General features: G+C 39.4%; 1 protein-coding gene across 3 annotated transcripts in view; it reads left to right on the forward strand.

The window, feature by feature from the left end:
• Positions 1-391: 391 nt before the first annotated feature.
• Positions 392-25665, forward strand: part of LOC306987071 (retinoic acid receptor beta-like) — a 104304-nt gene continuing 79030 nt past the window's right edge. For all 3 annotated transcript variants that reach the window (XR_013795083.1, XM_079591055.1, XM_079591054.1), the window contains exon 1: positions 392-877. Coding sequence is in view for 2 of the 3 variants with exons in the window: in XM_079591055.1 (XP_079447181.1) it covers positions 748-877 (130 nt within the window). In the remaining variant the exon portion in view is untranslated. The remainder of the gene's footprint in view (positions 878-25665) is intronic.

Raw genomic sequence — 25665 nt, forward strand, 5'->3', positions numbered from 1 at the left:
TAAGTAGGCTAGTCTTTTGAAGTATATTCTTCTTCTTTTTATTTATTCTGTAATGGCTTGTGCAGGCTACTTGTTTTTCACAAGGGCTGCTAAACTAATGTTATGTACTGTAGCCTACTCTTTACGCAATGCTGTGAAGTTGTAACTCAGGAAATATGAATGTGTAAGGAATAATTCTTTCGAGGGAAATGCTGTGTTGAGTTGTGCTTCTGTTCTCAGCCTCTCCTGCGTTGCAGAGCTGCTGGTGTGTGTGTGTGCGCGCGTACGTACGTGTGATGTCACACTTGTGTGGGTCATTTGAAGGTTAGCAGCCTCGAAAGGGTTCATAGAAAGTTCACTCGCATATATTAGGCAACTCAAGCTTTCATTGTGTCGGAATGAACTAGTAGGAAATGAGCACGCATGCAGGAGCCGAAATCCGTCATTGTGTGTTTAAACGCGCTATATTTATAAAATAATGTATCATTACAGAGAACCTCTGTCGCTAACCGGAACGGGACCGGTCACAATACCGAGCGGAACCATATTTGTATTCGTTTAGCGATCATTTTTATTCTGTAAAAGCAGGAAAATCGCAAGTGACCATCGGGATGGATCGCATTATTTTGTTGTCTGGTAACTGTGTGGAAACAGAAAGAGATTCGCGCGTACCAAACCAGTGAGAGTTTGATGGAGTTTCTGTGAACATTTGAAGGACGACCAGATTGTTATCTCATTCTTTTATTCTTCAGTGAAATAAAGTGCAGGATGTTTGACTGTATGGATGTGTTATCGGGACACATGCTGGAGTTTTACTCGTCCAGTTCCTCGTCATGCATGTTGCAGGAGAAAGCGTTCAAAGCGTGCTTCAGCTGGCAACACCGACGCAACAAACACTGTATGTACTTTCATTCCCTTAACTAGCAATGTTTTATAATGATTCATGCATGACGCTTAATTACTGAAAAATCAGCCTTTAATTGCCGTTTGCAAAAATTCATTGTAAGAAAGGCTATTTAACCATGTACCATTTGTACATTTTGCACCTGTACCATGGCATAAAAATAAAAATACCATGGTATATGATAAGGGTAATCACTCAGTAACATGGTACGTATCTGATAGTATTGTATAAGTTCCATGAAATTGGCATCTGATACCTCACTGTACCATGGTAAAATCCTGGTCCGTTATGGAAAGGTTTGCTCTATACACACACACACACACACACACACACACACACACACACACACACACACACACACACACACACACACACACACACACACACACACACACACACACACCAGATAAACAGTTTACTATGATAAAAATTATGATACAATTATAAATTATACCATACATTACTGATAACAGCAAAAAAAAAAAAAAAATCATCTAAAGTATTAAAAGTATTACCACAGTATAACTATGTTTTATTTTTGGACAATAACTTTACATACAATGACATTTTAAAATGTTGCCACATTTGGCAATTAATTAAATATAATTGAAGTAACCATATAACTAATAAATAACATGTACTTTACTATCTAATAATCTACTTATTTCATGGTGCTGCTTGTAGTTATTTTTTTATTATTGTTTATAATTGTTATTACAATAAAAATGTTTTATAACAATTACTTATAATTTGTTGCATGGACAATGTTTATTAAAGTGTTATCAAACATTTTAGTGATAAGTTAATGTTTATGGTCCAATGAATAATTAAATATTAGGTACCTATAGCAGAATGTTATTAAATGAAATGTTCTTGCAATATGTACATGTCATAAAACTTCTAATTTTCTCCTAGCCTGAGATACTATATTTTGTACTCATATTATCTGTTGTGTAGCCAAAATCTAAATACCTGGAACATTCCTATGATGTCCAAAAACACAAACCACCACATTTTTTAGATACAGCCGATACTACATATCTGCACGGTGTGAAATGGAAGCTGTTAAACATCCTGACTGGAACATCCCCTCTATGATGGTTGTGGTTTAGGAATGTGCTCTGTAAACATTTATGACTTTGACACGCACTGGCTCCAACCCACACAGAAAGACAGATACACGAAAACAACATTTAAACACGACTAACTTCATAACATTAAAAAAAAAAAAAACTTTGCTTGAGTGCTCATTTATTGTGAAAGCACGTCCTCCAAATGTCTGTTTGGTCCTTTACCGTCAAAAGCATTATGTTTATGTCCTAATGACCCTCATGAAGATAGCACTGAGTGCATGTTCACTGTCATTTCCCCATCCATATATGCTCAGTGGACACAAATCAAAGCAAAGTGGCACTGATCAGACGGCAGCCGTCTGACAGTGTCAACAGCCCACTCAAGCTCCCTGAGATGCCCTCGTTCGTGGTGTACTGAAGAGATTACCACAACCCATTCACTCAATGTGACTGAATATCTTTTCTATATGAGCTCTATCTTGAACTTTCCCCAGAACTGCTTGATCTCACCAAAGGTTAAACAACTGTATTTAAATAAAAAAATCTGTTCTACAGGATCATGTAACAGAATCCAAATCATATATTATATAGTGTGCATGGGCGTCAGTTTGGTTTGAAATGTGCTGGGGACAGAGACGCATTCGGAAGTGCATTTTCAGAAGTGCTGGGTACAATGGCGCATTCATTTATTTTCCTCTTTCGCGCAGGTCATGTTTTGAAAGACGATGTTCTGTAGCTTACTAATGTAAGCTCTCCAAGCTATGCTCTCCACAGAACATAAAATATAAATTTTAATTTATTTTTTGTGTTCACATTTATGAGGAAAAAACGATGTTACGGACGTGACAGTTCTTGGTTACGGACGTGACCGCTCTCAAATCGGCACTAAAAGACTGCTTTAACTTTCACAGAGACCTCAAACAGAAAGTACAAAGCCTTTCTTTAAAGTGAATTTTGTTTTGTATTAATTGTATCTTAATTTTAATCAATGTTTCATCAACCAATTGCCTGGATTTAATCAATAATAAGTAAAGCAGATAAGAGATATCACAACGACGCGGGTGGGGGCGCATGAACTGGAGCTCGTCTCATAAATTAACCGAAACTCAGCATAGCCTACTTGCCTCACGGACCTGAGGAATATATCTATTATCTACAGAACGCTTGAAATCATACTTTTAAACAGAACAATTCAAAACGAAAGAAAACTATGTAATCCGTGTGCATTTCTCTCTGCCGCGTTCACTTGCCTACTGCGAAGATCGCGAGTCAGCATCGTCAACTTCATCTTTGCAGCCGACACAGAAAACACTTGTTTATTAATAAACAATTAAAATGTCTCCTTGCTATATTTGACATTCATAATCATTACTTTTGCCGGTTCTTTGTGACAGCTTTTAGGTGCTTTATTGGCAGCGCCACTCTTACTTGAACGGGTCACACATCAGCACCGAAAACATGGAGAAACAAAAATCCACAAAAAAAATCGTGATATGAACCGAATCGTGGGTTTGGTGTATCGTTACAGCCCTATTAACCCTAAAAAGGTGGTGGGTACAAAATGACTCATGACGAAATCTGGTGGGTGCGCAGCAGCTATGAGTAATTGACTAAATTTCTATAGGCCAACAGATTCTTTAGGAATCACTCAACCTTTTTGGCATCTCATAGAATTAGAAAATGGTCGTCATCATTAGTGTGTATTTGTAATGATTTGGTTGTGGTGGTGAGACAGCATTCAGCAGACAGAGTGAAAATCCAAACGCAGTTTATTATCCAAGGTCATAGTCCATACCAGGCAGAGGGTCAAGCACATGTAAACAGTCCGAGATACAAATCCAATCCACAGAGGAAGACAGGAACAAGAAATCCAAAACACAGGAAAAGAAACCAGGGGCCTGTACTGTACCATGATGGTAGTTGAACAAACTCCGGGTTACAGGATTAGTTTTGAGTTGAAAAAACCAAACCAATCCAACCACTGGTACCATGATGCTGATCATCCACTTTCTCTGTCGACTCAGGCTTTGATACTGAGTTTAGGAGTTTAGGTGTGACATCAATAGCGAACAGCCAATCACATGCTGATAAAGAGTGACTGTGATTCATTTCTCGCGAGAGAAGCAGCGCAATTCACTTCTCCAGAATATTACGAGATTGAAAAATATAAAGAATTTAAACAAATTTACACAGCAAGAAGAAAATAGCTGTCTATGAAAGAGACAACTAAAAGAAAAAGTATTGCTATATCAGTGCAAGTAAAAATTGTGAAGTTAGTTTATACAGTTGATAAAGGTATTGAGAATTCAGCAGCCATATCACCCTGTAGCCCAAGACTGGTTGCCCACTGAAGATAAGCAGGGCTGAGCCTGGTTAGTACCTGGATGGGAGACCTTCTGGGAAAACCAGGTTGCTGCTGGAAGTGGTGTTAGTGAGGCCAGTGGTCTGTGCTCTCCCTGTGGTCTGTGGTGGGCGTTCTGGCGCAATATGGGTGCCGTCGCATCATGCAGGTGGATGCTGCACATTGTTGGTGGTTGAGGAAATCCCCCCTTTGAGTGGCGAGAAAGCTATATAAATGTAATGAATTATTAATTATTATTAGAATTGAACTTTTAAGCTCACATTTAGTCATTTTATAGATTAATCTGTTGATTCTAAATCGGATTTATATTACATTTATTCCTTTAAACTGTGCGTAAAACATTTTTTGATAAACTAAAATTGTATGTGTGATCGATTAAAATAATTACGTAAATAGTATCTAAATCATACAAAATTATTATTCTAAATAAGTGTTAGCCTACTAAGTCAGACAATTTTGTCTTTACAAATCATTTGCTGACCTTTAATTTGGAGTAGAAACAGGTGGAGTGACTTTATCCTTTGCTCACAGCTGATTGGTCCAATTTCGGTTTGAGATCTCTTACCTGGAACATCACCTGCCCCGGACCAGGTTAGCCATGGAGCGTGAGTTAGTATGGCGATAAACACTGCTAAAAGCCAAACCACTTTCAGGGTGCCTAAAAGCCAGGTTTGGGGCAAACTAAACTGAAACATATCGGGCTAGCCACCTAAACCGGTTTCACAGTATAGACCAGGGCTATTCAACTGGCAGCCCAATCATCTCCATCCGGCCCGACGACACCAACCTCGCTCCTCCTCTTTTCCTCGCGGTGCGGCTAATTTAGTATGATACGCGCTCCGATTGACCTGAGAAACGTTTTACATGCGAATATTTCAGCAGTTATTATTTGTGTCCCGTATTTCTGTCGACTGAACCAACAATACCAATAATTTGTGAATTATTTATTATTTTGGTTAGATTCTTTCTAAACGCTTTTGCATGACTGTCTAAAACTATTCGGATTCGTTCGGACCGCTCTCTCACTGCGTATCCGTATCTGAAGCGGTTTCTCGATCAGTAACAACAAATAGCGCTGTTTTCAGTTGTTTCACTAGTTGTTTCAGCATGGCCCAGCACGGATTTACTCCTGGGTCCCGGACACTATTATTAAACAGCGTTGCGACAACCAGTGGGAAGCGTTTCAATTCGACAGACACCTCACTGTTACAAACCACAAATCACTCGATGATTTAGCAAGTATTAAATCGGATGAAACGGCCTCAACATTCCCAACCAGGGGTGCGTTTCCCGAAAGCATCGTTAGCCAACTATGATCGCAAGTTCCGCCGTTATCAGCATAGTTCAACGATTTGGTGTTTCCCGAAACCATCGTTCCAACGAACGTTCGCAAACAGCATCGCAAACTTGTGTGGTTGCAACGACAGCTCTGGAGCTGTGGTTAGAAGCATAGTTTCTAGTTTACATGACATGTAGACTGAATAAATCCTTATCTTTAGCAAAATAAGCAAGCTGACATTCAGTACAACCCGTATTTTTTATTTAGAATACATACAAATGTAATTTACGTCTTTTAGTTTGTCAAGAGATTTAAAGCACCGTTTTTGAAGACTGCGCATGTGCGAACGTGCTCTACTATGTAAGAACGAGCCAAATATTGAGTCTGGTAATAAAGCAAAGTAACTGAGAAAAATTTGAAATGGTCTTCAGATGCCATGTATGTAACTTATATGATGAAATCTATCGTTAATTCGATTTCAAACAGATTAATTAAAAAAAGTTATTAGTCCACCACGTGCGAGACGTCATAAACCAACGTGGTTGAACGATACTTTACGACATTCGGTTTCGGGAAACACTCGTGACTAGCTAGTTGATTTCTCCAACGATGCATCGTACTATGGTAGTTAAGCAGTGAGCTATATAGTTGTACGGGAAACGCACCCCTGACTGATGAGAAAGGCACGAGAAACATTGTGCCATGAACAAAATGAAAAGATGAACTTGTATAATTATTTTATTTGTTCCAAGGAAAATAGTTGTTACACAGCTGTAAATTATTAGTCTTAGTCTTATATATCTGCATACTGTTGGGTACCCCATTTCCAAGTAAATACAATACTTTTTAGGTTTACTTTACAAAAGTTGAGGTGGGTTGGTTTGGGGGTTTCGCTTATTTATTGAAACATAACAGTTTCAATAAATAAGCGAAACCCCCAAACCAACCCACCTCAACTTTTGAATTTGATAATCCGGCCCTCGAATGTAGCTAATTGAATTGCCTTGAATTGCCCAGGAACTGCTCAAAATGCTGACAAAGCATGTGAACTCAAACAAACAATCAAACAATACTTCATTCTGAACAAAGGCAAAAAGGCATTTAAATAGACGGGATGATGATCAAATGAAACAAGACACAGCTGAAACAGATAAACTAATAATGAGCAAAGGGCTCTGGGAAATGAAGTCCGAATAACAGAGTTTATGGAAACTGTGAGGGACTAGGGTTGGTACATGGCAGCTGACAGATGTAACAGTATTATTATATTTGCTCTGATAAACCAGCTTGTGTTCATCTGTGGTGCAATAAATTTACAACAAGATAATAAGGATGAATTTGCTCTTTTGTTCTTTATTTTATACTTTTTATAATATATATATATATATCATTATTATTATTTTTATGTTCAAATAAGATTCCATTTAACTCTGCTTGAATTGAAAAGCCTTTCAACAGTGTCACCTGAGTATTTTAATTGACATATTTTGAGTAATGGAACCCTTTACCATATTAATAAGGGACATGGAAAATGTGAGTTTTGCAGTGATGAGAAATAGAAAACAATTGAGCTCTCTATTATACTCCGTTCCTAAAATAAGGTAGAATTCTGCACACAGGCTGCAGTCAACTGCACAAAGATCTAGTGGAGATTATTGTTGGCTGTGTTTGAAATAATACTAATTGATTTAAAAAAAAAAAATAAGATAGTTTCAGTTCAAAGTATAGAAGAAAATTCATTTTGATTGAAGGCTGTGTTTGAAATAATACTAATTGATTAAAAACAACTTAAGATATTGCCAGTTCAAAGTATAGAAGAAAATTCATTTTGATTAAATTCATGTTTTATTATACAGTAATAACATTACTATTATATTGATATATTTTTAAGTTAATTCATAAAATGGTATCCTTAATCGTGAAGATATAGTCCCTGGCTTGTAAACTAAGGTTATTAGTTGGTCTCTATAAGTGTTAAGCAGTAATATACTGTGCACACATTATAACTAGTGAACATGTGTTTCATGTCATAGCTGTTACTAGTAGTAGTAAACTGCTATTATTATTTTTTCAATGGTTGACTTATAACTAGACAGTGGGTGATCTAATGTTGATATAGACTAATGGTGCTATATTATTGTCAATGAACCGACTCGACCCTCGGATATTACGTCACTTCCACACTTCAAGCGTTCTGGTATGTTTTGCGCGTCTGAGTGAGAGAAAAAACATGGACACCACGTCACTACCTGAAAAGCTGTTGCTATGGTAGCACTGGCCGAGTACCAGGCGCTCCAAAGTATGTGCTTCACCTAGTTTATCTTCTGTTAGCAACGCTAACCACGTTAGTAGACACCCGTTTGAAACAAGGCTTCATTTAATATTGCACTCACAACACCCACAGGCAGTGAGACGGAGGCAGTAAGGTATTGCAGTAATATGAGTGATTAAAATCGTAATTTAAACAACCAAAGCGGTCCGAAAACAATTCATACTTACAAGTCACACAGGGCGCAGCCATCTTGGCTGCCGTATCGGAATTCTTGCTCTGTGTCCTCACGGTTGTCTGACCTCCGAGCTGGGAAATCCGAGGAATTGGTGCGTGTTGCTAGGCAACGTATGTCTTCCTAGGCGGAACTCCGACACTGATAAATAATAGAACGCACCATAATACTATTAGAAAAGTTGTATCTGAGCTTTTTTTTTTTTTACTTTGTACCAGAATTTGAAAAAGGAACAAATAACTAAAAAAGTAAATACAAGTTTTATTGCTTTTTATGTTTGTTTTTGTTTTTAGGACATGAGAGGATAAGTCTACAAGGTTTGTGGTGAAGCTCAAAATTGGCAAATATTGGCCTAATAGTGTTATCAAATACATTTAGTGACCAGTTGTCAGTCACTTGTTTCAGTGTTTTGTATTTTAGCATAGCTGGAATGCTGCACTGACCATTGTATCAGCATCTGGAATATCTGTTTTATAAAGTCAACCAGATTTTAGAAGCCTGTCAAATCTAAGAACTCCTATTTTATTTATCTAAGGCCACATTTACACATAGCCGGGTATTTAGAGAAACGAATATTTCTCCCCCTCCGTTTTCAATAATAACATCGTGCACACAACCCGCATAAATACGCCGTCGAGCGCCTTTATAACTATGCTAAACCTATGGGCGGCAGTGTAGGGAGAAGGATAAAGCCATGCAAGCCAATCAGAATCCTCAGAATCGACAAGAGAGAACCTAAAACTCCGTTTCTCCCAGTTGACACGGCAACACATAACCGGCGTTTTCAGAAATCTCCACTTTGGCCGGAGTTTTTAGAAATGATCGTTTTCTGGGATAAAAACGGCGTTTTCGTGTAAATGACAGGCCAAAACGCAGAGAAATATCTGCGTTTTCCCATCGTGTAAACGGGGCCTAATTTAAGCAGTTCAGCACACCAAATTTGTGTTGGGCTCAAAACAACTGTATTCCCACACCACTAGTCTGTCATCAGAGCTCTTAGCTATCTTTGAACCCTTTAGCCTCAACATGTGAAAACATCATAAGAGGAGTTTGGAGATTAAAGCAAGATATTTATACAGCTCCCTCCATTATGCTAGCATGATATGTGCTAATTACAACCATTGCTTGCTTGCTCTCTGTCTTACTCCCTCTTTAGTGCTTCACAGGCAAACTTGAAAGGCCATAGGCACAGTGTGCACAGCAAGCTAATTTTGTGGGTCTGTGATGTGATGGCTGAACGGCGGGAATAAAAAAAGCTCTAAAACAATTTAGAAATGGGATGAAGCTGCATGTATTATGTAGTTGATGATTGGTCTTGATATTACTATTTCTAATACTGCACTGAAAGTTAATGAGTTAATTTAAACAAAGCTCTAAAATCTTTTTTAGCCTTCTTGTCATCTCACAATAACAAAAATTTAGATTTTAGACTTAATTTCTTGGTCAACTTAATTATTTAAATTCTCTTTTCTAAAATACAAAAACACTTTTAAGTGTGTGTGTTTTTTTATGTTTTTTTTATAGATTTTATATAGATTTAACACCATCTAATAATCTAGAATTGTTCACACAGGATTTTTGTAGAAGCTCTTGGAAAGAGTTTAATCTCTACTGTATGTATGATCTGTACACTGTAAGACTTTTCACTGTAAACTTACAGTAAAATACTGGCTGCTGGCTTGCCAGCCACATACTGTATTTTTACAGCACTAGTACTTTAAACAGCATTTACAGTACTCCACTGTAATTACCAAATACAGTTTATACCACGTACTTTTACAATATTAAACTGTCTACAGCAATAAATTATACTGATTTTATTGTTACATAATTAAAAAATATTATACTTAAAAGTTTCATAAGAGTAGTCACAATAGGAAAAAGAAACCAACTTTCTCTGGGTTTTAAAACATTTATTTTGGTTAAAAGCAAAGATCAGAAAATTGCCTTATGTGATTGTGAACATATTGGCTGAATTTTTTTTTAAACGTAAAATGCAATTTTAACACTTAACAACAAACAGGTAACACTTAGCACTTAATTAAAGGGTTAGTTCACCCAAAAATTTTAATTAGCCCATGATTTACTCACTCTCAAGTCTGTATATGACATTCTTCTTTCTGACGAAAACAACCAGAGTTATATTGAAAATGTCCTGGCTCTTCCAAGCTTTATAATGGCAGTGAATTGCGGTTTCTGTTTTGAAGTCCATAAAAGTGCAACATCCCGTTCAAAGTCTGCAAGTTTTTGCAGAAGTGAGGAAAGCTGTAGGCTTACAGTGGTGTTCTTTTGTTGCACAACTTTTATGGCCTTCAGTTCTCTTTGAAGTTACTTGTGCTTTCTTTGTTTTTGATCCACGTTCAGGATTGATGTCAAGAAAACGTGTAAAAGGCAGAAAAGAAGAAAAGAAAAACAATTAAATATTATGTACGGAGTATATATATATTGAGAGAGAGAGAGAGAGAGAGAGAGAGAGAGAGAGAGAGAGCACAGATGATGTGTAAATAGAAATCAGATATCTGTTTTAACGACTAGTTTGTTTGGATAAAACTTAACAACATGAAAAAAAATGCATGTTGTGATTAATAACTTTTTTTTTTGCCCTGGTTACAATACATCAACTCAATGTGTCTGTTTACATGCACACTGTCTTAATAAAGACTACTAACTAAACTTTTAGAAGTGGGGTTGCCAGATTAAAAATTTTATTCTACAACTTTGTCTACTTATCACCCAGCTCATTAACAATATCATCCCCTCATCAGAGTATCAGTGGAAAGGGGGCCTTAGAATCTCAGTTTATGTAGAGCACACATTGCCAGAATCCAGTCCAAACCTGAAAGAAATAATTTAACTCAATTGCAAGCCTTGCAACGTGTTTACTGCATACATGACAACATGATAATGTTAAACATGACATTTACCAGACTAAAATGGATGTTTGAGCTGGCTTAAAATGCTGTCATTAATTACTCACCCTCATGTCATTCCAAACCCTTAAGACCTTTGTTCATCTTCGGAACACAAATGAAGATATTTTTGATGAAATCTGAGAGGTTTCTGTCCCTCCATTGACAGCAGCGTCATTGCAACTTTCAAGGTCCAGAAAGGTGGTAAAAACATTGGTAAATAGTCCATGTAACTACAGTGGTTCAACTTTAATATTCTGAAGCGACGAGAATACTTTTTGTGCACAAACCCTCCCCCAAAATAACGACATTATTCAACAATCTCTTGTCTTCCACGTCATTCTCCTACGCTATTTTGCTCACAAAAAGTATTCTCGTTGCTCCATAAAATTAAGGTTGAACCACTATAGTTACATGGACTATTTTAACAATGTTTTTATTACCTTTCTGGGCCTTAAAAAAGTTGCAAAGACGTTGCTGTCTATGGGTGGTTCAGAAACCTCTCAGATTCATCAAAAATATCTTAATTTGTGTTCTGAAAATGAACAAATGTCTTACGGGTTTGGAACGACATGAGGGTGAGTAATTAATGACAGATCACTAATCCTTTAACTAAAAACAACTTGCACTGAAATATCTTAAAATATGGAATTGCCACTGTTTAGTTTCAAGATGCACACCAGTAATGTTTTTCTTTTTTATGAGACATTTTTATAAAAGCTGCTTAAATACCCAAATTTTATTAAGACCTAGACCTGGGTTAAGCTAAGCCCTGTATGGAAACCAGGGCCATATTGTTCATACCAGTAGTCGGCTGACAAAACTTTTGTGAAGTCCTTAATAGTCCTTAATAAATACTTTCAAGACAAGGTTAGTGACACAATTTAATCTACTATATATAAATAGCAAATATGCTAATGACTAACCTCTGAACAAACATCCTTACTGGTACTGCAAGCTGAAGTTATAGGAGGAGCCAAACAGCGCTGTCAGGGCAGTGATGAAGTTAGGCTGTGATCCTTCACTCACACCTTGACCTTCCAAACTTAATATCCAGCACTGGTTGCTTAGAGATTGACCTGTAATTGAAAACAAAAATGAATAAATAAATAATATTAATAATTAAAATAACTATTGTGGGTTCCACTGTGGTTCGGTGTAGTTGTCTATTCATAGTTCTACATAACTGTTAAAAGAACTCTGAAACACCATTCACAGGATTCACCATTTCAATCTGTTTTAGTAGTATTTTTGGGTAGGGTTCATCAATAGTCAAGTCCAGTCAAGTCATCTTCATTTATATAGCGCTTTTAAAAATGTAGATTGTTTCAAAGCTGCTTTACAGAGATAAATGGATCATTTAAGGTAACAGATTGTTTTGGCTTTATAGCGGTTCTTTAATAATGTTATTTTCCGCTAAGACAACACCGCTCTCTCTACACAGACTTTAAAAGCGAACCTGTGATAAACACTGATGGTGCTCACGTGCGCATCAAGAATGAATTCTATAGTTATGTGCGTTTGAATATATGTGCGCATGTTTGTAATTCTCTACAAACCAAACCTTAAACTACTTGTCCTGCCTATAAATTTGATACAGAATTTTATTTTATCACTACAGGGAGATACGTGAAATTTCCAGAATGCTTTATCTGTAGAGTGGTAAAGGCATCCTCCATAGGGAGAGGCTAGTTGGCACTTCAGCACTGCGTTGTCATCGGGTCCAGGCGAAGGTCCTTCGTCAGATCTGGATACGGCCTGGATCCGGCAGGCTGCGGGAAAACCTCGGGATAAACAAAGACACTAAAATTAGTGTAGATGCCATTCTTCTTATGATGTAACGAGTACATCAGGATTTAAGGGAAGTGTCACCGGGTGAACAAACCCGGAACAAAAAAATGTGGTTGAGAACCCGGAGAAATGCCGGTGTAACACCGGGCCGGCTGTGGGTTTACCCATCATGGCCGCTGACTATAATGAGCGCCAGCTGAAGCCAATGATTAGCGCTTCATTGAAGCACATGCCCAGGAGAAAGGAGTATAAAGAGAGGAGCTTGAAACACAGAGAGGAAGAAATGTTCTGGCAATAGTGAAGCTCAGTACGAGTGTTTGAGTGGGTTGCAGCAGCGACAGTGAGCGGCGGCAAATGCGGAAAAGCTGAGGTTTGATGTCTGATCGGTGTTCCATGTTGGGTCCCCCGAGGCATGCTCATTAATTGAGTCTTTGAAGAAACCACGAACAGCAACGCAACGAAGTAAGTGAGAAAAATTGCACGGAGAAAGGAGAGTGACTGGCAGAACAGAGAGTGGAAACCCGCTGTAGGATTCATGTGATTCACCGAGGAAAAGTTAAGTGCACCCTTTTGATTCACCTTTCTGGGAAAACCACATGTGAAGATTTGCCATCACCAGTGTACGACTAACCTGTGTTTGTGGGCAGTGTGTGTTATCCTGTTGACGGCGAAGAACAGTAACTGTAACGGCTGGGAAGATCGCTGAATCCATGTCCATATTCTGAAAACCATTAATTCTTGGATCATCCACCCTATGAAGAGAAGAGAAACGAGTTGATTAATCACTGTGAAGATAGAGTGAGTTTGCAGTGTCCGAAAGAGTGAAACAAACACGTGTGAAGATTTACAAGAGTGATTTATGCACAAGTGTGGCGAGATCAAACAACTGTGTTCTCTCTGATGGATGAAATTGACCCATAACTTTGAAGATTCTTTCAAACGGATCTGTCCCCTCAGCTGTGTCCAGGTCCCTAAGATTGTGTGCATGGTGCGGAGGAGAAAAGCTCAACGCACCTCTATTGCCACAGTTCCCGAGCACTGTATTCCACCAAAGAAAGTCCAGTCTCATTATTTCTCCCAACGACGCCGTTCTATCACACACACAGAATGAGAGCGAAGGCTGGTGACGAGAAAAGTCACTGCCTGTCCCACGAGCCTATGCAACGAGTCTTCCGGCGAGAAAAGTCACTGTCTGTCCCACGAGCTTATTCAACGAGTCTTACGACTAGGAAAGACACTGTCTGTCCCACGAGCCTATTCAACGAGTCTGACGACGAGGAAAGTCACTGTCTGTCTCACGAGCCCACCTAGAGAGGAATATCCTTACCTGAAGAACGGGAAAAGTACCTACCAGCACCCCTCTCCCCTAATCTCACCAAGGCTACGGCCACGAACATCCCCACCCCTGCTTTTATCACTTTTAAACTTAATAAAAACTTACCTTTTAAATTCATTCTTGTTGTCTGCCTCTTGGTGTCCTCTGGTGTCTGCTCCTCCGGAGTGGTAAATAACCCTCGGCCCTAACATCGGTGACCGAAGTGTTCCCAGTTTCGGCTGACCTAATCTATGCAGCCTAACATTGAGTTATAGAAGTCTATAATGCATTATGTGAATGCTAGGTCAAAGAGATGTGTCTTTAATCTAGCTTTGAACTGACAGAGTGTGTCTGCTTCCCAGACAATGGTAGGAAGACTGTTCCAAAGTTTTGGTGCTAAATAGGAATAGGATCTTTCTTTTAAGAAAGGATTAATACTATAATTAAATTTTTAGCAATGATTAATTTCCTAATTAAACGAAAAGTCTCCCTGTAGAAATGAAAGTAGTGTTAGAGGTAGTTAGCTGGACCTCATAACCACAGGAAAATAATGCAACAAAGTAATTTTCTAGAAGAAACATAGTCCAGCTTAAGTAAATTCAGTGATGGTTTATTTTAGTTGTAAAAAAAGTTATTAATTTAGTTAATTTATACATATAGCCGCTCTGGAGAAAACAGTGATGTAAAGCCGTATAAATAGCCGTTCTTGCCTTTCAATTCAGACGCATGACCGCTTTTAGGGGCCGTTCACATATCACGTGCAAATCCGTTATTAAAATCCTACAAAATGTAGGCGCGCGACAAGAGCGCTCATAATGAAAGAGACATGGGTCGTTACTAGGGCTGCAACTACCGACTATTGAAACGATTAGTCGACTAATCGAACAATTATTAAATTTTTCTAAAATTTAGCATGAGATTGCTTTAATTCTGTGGAAAATGATAGTAAACACAAGAAAGAAGGGGGTACTTCAATGAAAAATTCATATTTTATTGAACTTTGCTGCTGATAGGCCGATTCATACTAAAAGTAAATAAAAATGCCCTGTCTAAAACCACTGCATTAATAAAGAAACTCATTATTATAAAGGACAGGCACATTTGTTTTATAAGAAAAAATAAATTAAAATCAAGTAAACATTTTCTTCCTGTAAACCAGGGGCAGGCACATTAGCAGCAATAAAACAGTAAACCAAAATATTAAGTGCATTTTGTGAGATACATTCAGTGGTCAATCTGTTGCAAAAGAACTTTACAAGTCGTCTCAACATTATGAAATCTAACAATTTTAAAATAAGCTTTCAGAGTCGTCTGAATTTAAGTTGTAAACATGGACTGTGTGATACTACCTGGACACAATCCTGTCATGGTGGACAGACCAAGTTTAAAATCAACATGAGGCTCAGGCTATGTCGTTCAGTTTATTCATATTAAGGAAAGTCAGCATATCCACATGGTCTCGTGTGAGACTTGCTCTCTTCTGGGAGCAGATATTTCCTGTTGCTGAGAAGATTCGCTCTGCAGGGGTGGATGTTGCAGGAATGCACAGAAGAGATCTTGCTAGGTTTGACAGTGTGGGAAAACGCCCCTCATTTTCGCTCCACCAGCTGAGAGGGTCTTCTTTTTTGGCTATTGGTGGCTCTGTGAAGAACATCTGAACTTCCCTCCTCACCATTTGGATTTTTTTGTTCTCCTGGGTTTCCTCCTCTTCCTCACTCAGACTGTCAGTGTCAGACTGAAGCAGGTTATCCAGCGCTGACTTTCCCCCTGGGATATGACCCCTCTTCTTCTGCTGTAAGAAGCTCCTCAGGGTCATCATGTAGCCCAGTCTTGGCCTTTGCTTCTTTGATAGCAAGAACTTCAACTGTACTTTGCACCCGCCTTGTGCCAACTTCAGGTGAGATAGACTTCAGCTTTCTGAATCTTGGGTCGATGGCAGCTGCAAGAACAAGTGGGTTGTCTCTCTCTGCAGACACAGTGTTAAGATTCTCCCATCTCTCACTTATTCCTTTTCCTGCAATGGCTTGAAAGGCTTTTCCTGAGCTCGTCTCAAACTGGGTTTGCTGTATGGACCGTTGCAGCCCTTTGACCAGCTATGGAAGACATGAAGCAGTAGCATACTCCTGCCCACTGAGGAAAATGGTAGCACATTCAAAAGGCCCTAACCCTTGCACCAGCTCTTCAAGTAGTGCCCACTGCTATGGTTTCAGGTCCAAGTAATGCTTGCCTCTTGGTGTTACCTCAGGGTCTGAGAGAGTTGCAGTGACTGGCCAGCGCTGCTCCAGGAGTCTTGCTACCATGTAATAGGTACTATTCCATCGCATACTGACGTCCTGGATCAGCTTGTGCTCTGTGGTGTTCATTTGCTGCTGCTTCTTCTTCAGTTTTGAATTTGCCAGCTCACTTCTCCTAAAGTGCTCAATAGGTTTCTTGCAGCACCAGTAGCTTTGTTGATGCTGGGCTCTTTGAGGGCACTGTTGACGATAAGTTGGAGGGTGTGGCCAGCACAGCGGACTGAAGACCAACCGTGTTTTTCTTCCAGGAGTCGAGCTGCCCCCACCATGTTAGACCCGTTATCATGTACTATTGCTTTAATTTTGCTAGGCAAGATGTCAAATTTCTCTATCACCTCTTCCATCCATATCATGATGTTCGCAGCAGTATGCCTCTCCTCCAGGGGTAGAGTGGCAAGGTTCAAAGTCCTCATTTGCCAGTCTTTGGTGATGAAATGACACGAAACTCCAAGATATGCCTCTGTGGCACGGCTGGTCCAAACATCACACGTCAGTGTGAAGGAGCTGTTCACCTCTTTTAGGATCTGCTTTACCTTTAAACACAAAATTTAATTTTTTTAAATATTTAACATGCAAAAACCTACATGTCAACAGAAACTATTCAACATACAAGTTTTACATTTTTAATAATTGCAGCTACTATGATTTTACCAAAACGAAGTTTCTACTATGAGTTAACCAAATACTCAAATGTATTTCAGCTATTTTAATATATATATATATATATATATATATATATAATATGATTTTACCAAAACGAAGTTATGTATTTCTATTTTAATATATATTATATATATTATATTAAATATAATATTAATATATATTATATTAAAATAGAAATACATAACTTCGTTTTGGTAAAATCATATTATATATATATTTATATATAAAATTGCTTTTAAATTAAATTTGTGATTTTTTTTTTTTTTTATGAAATGTCTGACTGTGTGTGCATTCTAAACAATTACCTTCAGAAACGTTGTACTGTATTTCTGCTCCATCAAGTGGGTGAAATGGGTTCTGGATGGCAGGATGTAGTCTGGATTGAACTGGGCTATAATTTGTTTAAACCCAGCACCATCGACCATGGAGAGCGGCCTCATATCATAGATCAGCATCTGCAATACTGACTCAGTGAGGGCATTCGCCTGTTGTGGGGTGCATGTCTGCTTCTTTTGCAGAAAGGGGTCCATGGTGGCTCTCTTCTTCAGACTGCATGCATTTAATTTAAAATACCTTTGTCAGGCACAGTCGGGCATAACGTTAAATCCTTTTTTTTTTTTTTTTTAAGCGAAAATACGCTTATAAAATGCACAATGTACATCCAAAACAAAACGTATTGGCTGTCATGTTATTTAAATCTTACCGAGGCGAGTCAAACTCCGTTTCATTTAACTGTCCGGCGTGCTTTCTTTTTAAATGCTCGTGCATCACTGAGGTGCTGCCGTGATAGGCAATGTGCCTATGGATGTACATTGTGCATTTTACTGCTTTGCAAACCATGCAGGTAATCTTTTTATTAGCCGTATCCAGGCGAAAATGCTCCCAAACTTTTGATTTTTTGTTACGCGCAGCTGATGCGTTGGACGCCGCCATTTCTGTTTGTTATCGCTCAGCAGAGAAGCTAATGCGCATGTGCGACTCTCGGCAGAGATTGTAATGAGGAGAGATGCCTCACTCGGTCGCAAAAAACATGTCTGGCGACAACTATTTCTATAATCGATTTTTGTCGACAACGTCGACGAATCGTTGCAGCCCTAGTCGTGACTTGATCTGTACTTGGAGCATTTAGAAACAAAGCTTGCCTATATCTCTGATGATTATTCTGTGTGTGTTGAAAAAAACAGATTAAACACACTCGCAACAGATACACCCCAAAGCGGAGAGGTTATAGCGTTGCCAACGGCACTGAGTGGAGTTTTGGCGCTGTAGTGGACACGCACCGTAACGATGTACAATATAATCATCAGAGATGCACGCGATTACATTTGTAAATTTCCAAATGCTTCAAGTATAGATATTCTGTTAATTCGCTCTGTGCCAGGGCACGCACCGTAACATCTCAACTTTTCAGAATGCCGCAAGCTCACCGCAGGTCATGTGACAAAAACCAACCTATCAGCTTCGGCCTTTCCGTAACAACATCGAAAGCTGGGCCGAACAGCTGATCATAGCTGTATATTATTTATTTTTATTTCTCATCTCTATAAATATATCTAGTTGTAAATCTAATGTAAGGGCTATAAATCAATTAATCCTTTGCTGATACTTCATCGTCATCATTGAGAGCGCAGTTCATGGTTGCATAACGACAGACGCCATGGGAGCAAAAGCGCTTGTGGCAAGGAGACAGCAGCGCGGTCACGCTTTCCACGCGTTTTTAGACACGATATGTGAACAGCCCCTTACAGAGTTAGCAAATTACAATATTTTTGTCATCCTTGATGAAATACTTCCACACATCTAATGTGTGGTGTCTGTTGGTGACGTTCGCCATTTGAATGCACGCTCGAGTAGTCGATTGTTTCCGACAGCGCCGAGAGGTCTCTCGACTACTTGACTAGTATGTGCAAGCCATATTTGTGCCATTAATTACCACCCCAAAAAAGCATGTCTTAAACCAGACACTAATTTGTGCTGCTCTTGGTAGATTGCGTTTGTCAGAAATAGGGTATCCAGGGAAATGTTGGCATACCGCCATGTAGGACGAACCACATCCAACTGTCAGCGCAAGAGGAAGCTGTCTGAAATGGATGTCCAGGTACTATGTGATCTAGAGGCGTGCGGTGCGGGACTAAATTTGATGGCCGAGTGCGAGTGCGGGCGGTAGCCTAATGCACTCACTATGTGCTATAGGCTGCGGGAGAATAAAACGATTAAATAGAAATATCTATGAATAAAACATATAAAAACTAATAAATTGTTATTCCTCTGTTGCAGATAAGCAACAAGAACAACTAAAACAAAATAGAAACGATTTACAGGCCAGAATTTCTATTTTTAACATGTTTGCAGCATTGAGCGATGTAGCTAATTACAGACATATGTGTTGATTTCTTGAAATTGCTTTGATGCCAGGCGCTCTGGATACCGGCAAACATGTGACTATGGTGGATGGTGTCTCTATTTTCACGTTCCATGTAATAGAATCACCGATACCTAGGGCACTTTTCAACAAGATTTTCAGTGGGTGTTTCACTGAGAGGGGAGAACCTATTTAATGCTGTTATCGGAACGGAAGAGCAGTGTTTTGTCCTGCGACTACAGCGTCTCATGGTCACCCAATTGCCCTGCTGTACAGGCTCTACAGCTGGAACCGAACAATGTACAGAGTTCACTAAGCTAGTCGCATCCAAAGCAGTATCTAAAGCCCTAGCACTCTTACTATCCTCGATTAAAGTTTGAATGCGTGTCTCTAGTTCTGAAATTTTCTCCGTCAGCCTAACTATCTCCCTGCATCTATCACATGTAAAGTCCTTGGCGCTGACAGAGAAGGCTACGCTACATGTGACATGAAGTGCAAGTCACAATAACAAGAGAAGACATGACTCACCATGTTTGCTGATCCTACTCACCACAGTTATTTGATGGACTTGAAAAGGTGGGAGCGCGCAAGAGAGAAAAAAGACTGCAAAAACAGGTGGCAGATTAACAGGCTAGCGGATGGCTAGCGCGTTTTGCGAGTGATAGTGATTTAAATTAAAGCTAGCGAAGTCAGATCAATGTGTCAGACAAAATTAGATAATATCAGATATCTGGTTGATGAGTTTTATATATTTAGCGATATGAACAACAAGGAATGATAGTAAATATAGAGATTCAAAACGGATAGCTATACAGACGCAAACCATACAGCAGCAAGACAAAAATATACATACTGCAATGATTCTTGAACTCCTTTAGAAGTAATTCCGAATTGGACATGGCACGATTGCTACTGACGTAACTTGCAGAGGAAGTGCTGGACACTGAGATTGCAAGTCTGCGAATGCAAGTCTGCAAGTGCAAGTGCAAGTCTGCAGTCAAACCCTATTGGGTGTTTCAGTTTCATGTCCAATACATTTCTAAAATGTAAAGCTCTAATTTTATCACTACATAGAATATAATATTATATACTACATGTTAGATAATAGATATAAGGGAAGTATTGTATCAAAATAATATCTTGTGTAAGGCCCGGCTGATCGGCCCAACTTCCTGTTTCTGGCCAGCCGGTGGAGGACGCGTGTTACAGTCTTTCCGCGTCGCAAAGTAATTCAAAGGGGGGGTTAAAAAGGAAATGTCTTGGATTATTTCCAATCTTACACTTGCAACTGGACAAGCTAAACCTATGAACTATGGTAGTTTTAAAATCCTAAAAAAAACATTTTTAAATCCCTTATGATATCCTGCAAGAGCATTTTTTCCTATTGAATATTATTCCAGGAATCCTTCCAGGAACTACATGAAAGATTTTTGTTTTGTATTATGCTGTAATTGCCATTTGGATAATTTTGAGATTCCCTTTAGGATTGGTCGGGATAAGTTCCAATAGGAATCCTGTACACATTCCTTCAGAATTGTTATTTTCATTCCCATTCTCTCTCTTTCCTTGGCAACCTGGGTTGACTGTATGTATCCGCAGTGCTGTTTCTAGTTTTTTTTCTTGAGTGAATGACCTGGAATGGGTGTGAGAGTTTCCTGTTTGACCTTGCAGTGGGTTCAGCCAGAGGGTAAGAGTTCAGTGAGACAAACCATGAGACTTTCTTTAACAGCACAGTTCACCGTTTTTACCAACCTCTTTTTGGCCTGTCTGTCATTGTCCTTTTATCATCTATTGGCTGCTCTGTGTATGTTAGAATGCAGGAAGTCGCCCGGTCACTTAGATGAGATTTAATCACCCAGAAAATGGAGAAATGTTCCTATACACCTCATGTGGTGAATGCAGCCTGCCATCAGAAAGAGTAAAAGGAAATGTCGTTATGTGCCTCATGTGTCCACAGGTGTCCTGAACCTCTCATCGCTACCCCAAAATAAACAGCAATGAGTTAAATGTAAGAATGTTTTTTTATATTCTACAGATATCATCTGTCTCCTCCTCTCTGGTGTAATGACCCTGAGTTATAATGGAAGAATGCCTATTGTGTTACAGTTATGATTTAGTCATAAATGTGTTGCCGTTAGGTGGCACAGTGGCTCAGTGGGTTGTCTCACAGCAGGAAGATCCCAGGTTTGAGTCCTGGCTGAGCCAAAAGGCATTTGTGGAGTTTAGATTTAAGATGGATAGATGTGCAGCACTACATTCATGTAGTTGTGTGCAGGATGTTTTATGCCTTAAACTTGGCTGTCTCTTGCCATTTTGATTGTGGACTAGAGATCTCTTGTGTAAATACTTCATTGTATCTATTAAGTAGGGGTGGGAGAAAAAAAACGATGCATCGCGATTGTCACGGTGTGGGTTTTGTTCCTTGTTGTTGTCTGTCATGTGATACCTTGTTTGCCATGTGTCTTGTTAATTGTCTGATCATTGTTCCCATGTGTTTCTGATTAGCCACGCCCCCTTGTTATCTTGTTTAGCTTGTTTGTCTGTGTATTTATACCTCTGTGTTTCAGTTGTTGGTTGTCGGTCGTTGAATGTGTTGCTTGTAGCTGTTTCCATGCTCCATGTTCCTGTCCTGAGTTCTGTGTTCCATTGTTTGTCCTGGATTACCTGTTCGTTGCATTAAAGTAGTGCTTGCTATTGGATTCTCTCTCCGCTTCATCTATGCCTCAGCGTTACAGAGATTCTCTCTCCAACGATTCTGAATCGATTTTGAGAATTTCAGAATATTAACTGCAGATGCGTGATGGTTTATATATTAAAAACATGAAAGTCACTGACAGAAGGCTTTCAATTTCAAATTATAACGTGCACTCTTACATACTCTTAAATAGTGAAAGCACTCTTTGTTTTTTGCTTGTAATATGTTTTATTTGTTCCTCTTTGCAGAGGTCGACAGTAACGAATTACATTTACTCACATTACGTAATTGAGTATTTTTTTTGTGTAGGCTACTTTTACAGATTTTAAAAACTACTTAAAAAAGTAGTTTTACTTTTACTTAAGGACATTTTGTTTGAAGTATTGTACTTCGCTACATCTTAAATTCGCGCTCCGGCAATTACTGCATTGATTGAAGGGTGGGAGAACCGTCTATGGGGAGTATAAACGCTCAAAAAAGACCCAGCTGAAAGTGAAACGCCGTCGAATTCTTATGAAGCGAACCATGGCCAGTATGTGAATAGGCTACTTTAGATGAAGGAAAAACGTGTGGTTGTCCTCGAGGATATATATCCAATTTGCAAAAAAATGTGGACGCAATGTGGCTGCAAAAGGCATCCATCCGTGCAGATAAAGGTATGTCCCGTTTGCAGAGTGAATCCCGGAATCCAGTCAATGGAATTTACATAATGCAGGTGTCACGTAAAACCAAGGGGGTAATCCATCAGCCGGAAACTGAAGCTTCCCCGGGGGCCGCCATAGTAGCAGACCATCACCTGCTGTTAGCATTCCATTGACTCCCATTCATTTTGGCGTCACTTTGACAGTGAATAACTTTACATCTGAGGCGTTTAAAGACTCCATTTGTCCAATATTTATTTCTAAAGAAACACAACAACGTATAAAAGGCTCCATTACCTTTTATCTAACGTTATGGGCCCGAAGAAGCTGATTTTGTAAAAATAGGCTAACGATTGCATCATAACCACTCGACTCTCTGTCGCACAGTCGAGAAATTACCTTATAGACAGGCGGAGAAGCTCGCAAGCAATCGGGGGGATGTGGAGGCATAAAGTCAAGGGAGAAGTGCATAGAGAGTGATAAAGTTGATCCTGCTGCTAGCTCATGGACAGCTAATACTCACGCTCTCCGTCTCTGCGAGATTCGGAAGGGAATGATTCAGATTTCTCTTGGCACAGCTACTAGAAGACTTACAAGACCCAGCCATCAGGAAGTGAGTGCTTCTAATTGGCTTCACTTTTCTCCGTTGAAACCTATGGGGTCACTGTGTCCATCTTATATACTGTCTTTGCGTAAAACACGCAGTGATGTAGGCTATATGTATAAATTGAAAGTAGAGCTGTGCAATAAATCCAATCGCGACATGGTCTCTGAATATTAAAGCGCAAAAGCTATGCAAATCTGATCTGAAATTCACACTTTGCCTCTGTGTGAATGAGCTGCACCGCTTCGTCTACTGCATACTCAAGTATGCTTGATGCTCATTGTGTTTTCAGCGTCTCACAAACAATATGAGGACATGAATACATGAACATTTAGAGAGCTCCTCTGAGAGAACGCCTAATAAGCATTTTCATCAATTTATTTGAGAAAAACTATTGTCAAATACACTCTGAAACAGGTCTTCACTAGAACCCGTCAAAACAAAAGTTTGGTTTAACTAGGAGAAATTATGACAGAAATATATTACTATTGGATGCCGTTTCTGTTTTGAAGTTCATAAAAGTGCATCTATCCATCATAAAAGATAATCTATTCATCATAAAAGTGCTCCACACGACTCCGGCGGTTTAATAAAGGCCTTCTGAAGTGAAGCGATGAGTTTGTGTAAGAAAAATATCCATATTTAAAACTTTACAAAGTACAATAACTAGCTTCTGGCCACACGAACATACAGATTCCACTTAAGTCTAAAGCGCAATTTATGTGAGAAATGCGACATACAGCTGATATTTACGCTACGCCATGACACACTACGCTACTTTGACGTCATAAGTTGCGTAAGTTGTGCTTTAGACGCAAGTAGAGTGCGGATGGCCATTTGGCCGGAAGCTAGAATTTTACTTTGAACATGTTAATATGGATATTTTTCTTAAAGCTTCAGTAGGTAACATTTGAAAAAAAATATTTTTTACATATTTGTTAAAACTGTCATTATGTCCTGACAGTAGAATATGAGACAGATAATCTGTGAAAAAATCCAGCTCCTCTGGCTCCTCCCAGTGGTCCTATTGCCATTTGCAGAAAAGCACCGCTCCCGTCAGAAACAACCAATCAGAGCCAGGAGGATTGTCTTAGCAGTGTCAATCAAGCTCGTGTACGCGCTGATCACACCCCTCTCTTGCACAGCGCGTACTGTCGTTCAAAATAAAGATTGCCGGTGTGTCGCAGCTGTGCTAATGTTGGACAAAAAAACTAAACTGCCAATTTCTCGAGTGGCACCTGTGACCTGCTCATACAACAAAGACGGGTAAACTGAAAAAGACAGATGACGATAAACAAGCGAAAAAGAAAGAATTAGACAGAGCCCAAATAAAACGAAGGTAAACATCGGACCGGCTTTTCAGAGGTGGAGGGAGCTAACGTTAAGTGTCCTGAAAGGATTAAAAACCGATGCAGAGTTAGCCATATTTCTGCTTGACAAGTAAGTATCCCTGCTTGATTTGTTTCATTTTATAAGAACTACACGCTGTGGGGGTGAATTCCTCGTCGGAGCCCATTGACTCGGTGTCTAAACTCTAGCCGCATAACATGTAGATAAAATGTCACGCACTGTCCAAAGCAACAATTAAAACCTGGTAATTCACTGGCTTGTCATGTTGCTGAAATAATGTACTAGCAAACCTTATCTAGCATTACATATCGCTAGAATAATTACTTGCATACTGTAACAGTCGGCAGCGGGCGGGGGCGGGGATGATATTACATGCGCTTCATGAGCCACACGCGCGCGGTCTCTTGCTCTCTCTGCCGTGCACGCGCCACGTGGTTTGGAGCACAGTCTCTGTCTCGCGGGCGCGCTCGCTCTAGATTCCGGAGATTTTAACTAATTCGCGGGCATCAGTGAGCCTCTATCAATATGCGGGATACTCCCGGAACTTCCGGGAGGCTATTTTTTTGTGCCCTGCGAGTGAATGTGCCATAACTGTTTATTCGCCGTCATCGGTCCTGCTTACTAGCCTGCGCGTTCACGGAGGAGCTGTGGATGGAGGGCTGTAACGCAGCAGAGAGCAAGGGGGAGTGACCTGTAAGTTGTGCTTGTTCAAATTTTCAGGCTAAGTCAACGTTTTCTAAAAACTCCCTACTGCAGCTTTAAACTCATTGCTTCGCTTTAGAAGGCCTTTATTAACCCCCTGGAGCCGTATATAGCACTTTTAGGATGAATAGAGGCACTTTATTGGACTTTATTAATATTACTTGTATTTGTCTGAAAGAAAAATGTAATATACACCTAGGATGACTTGAGGGTGAATAAATCATGGGCTAATTTAAAT

The sequence above is a fragment of the Phoxinus phoxinus genome (genome assembly GCF_949152265.1).
Source record: "Phoxinus phoxinus genome assembly, chromosome: 19".
Classification (NCBI taxonomy): domain Eukaryota; kingdom Metazoa; phylum Chordata; class Actinopteri; order Cypriniformes; family Leuciscidae; genus Phoxinus; species Phoxinus phoxinus.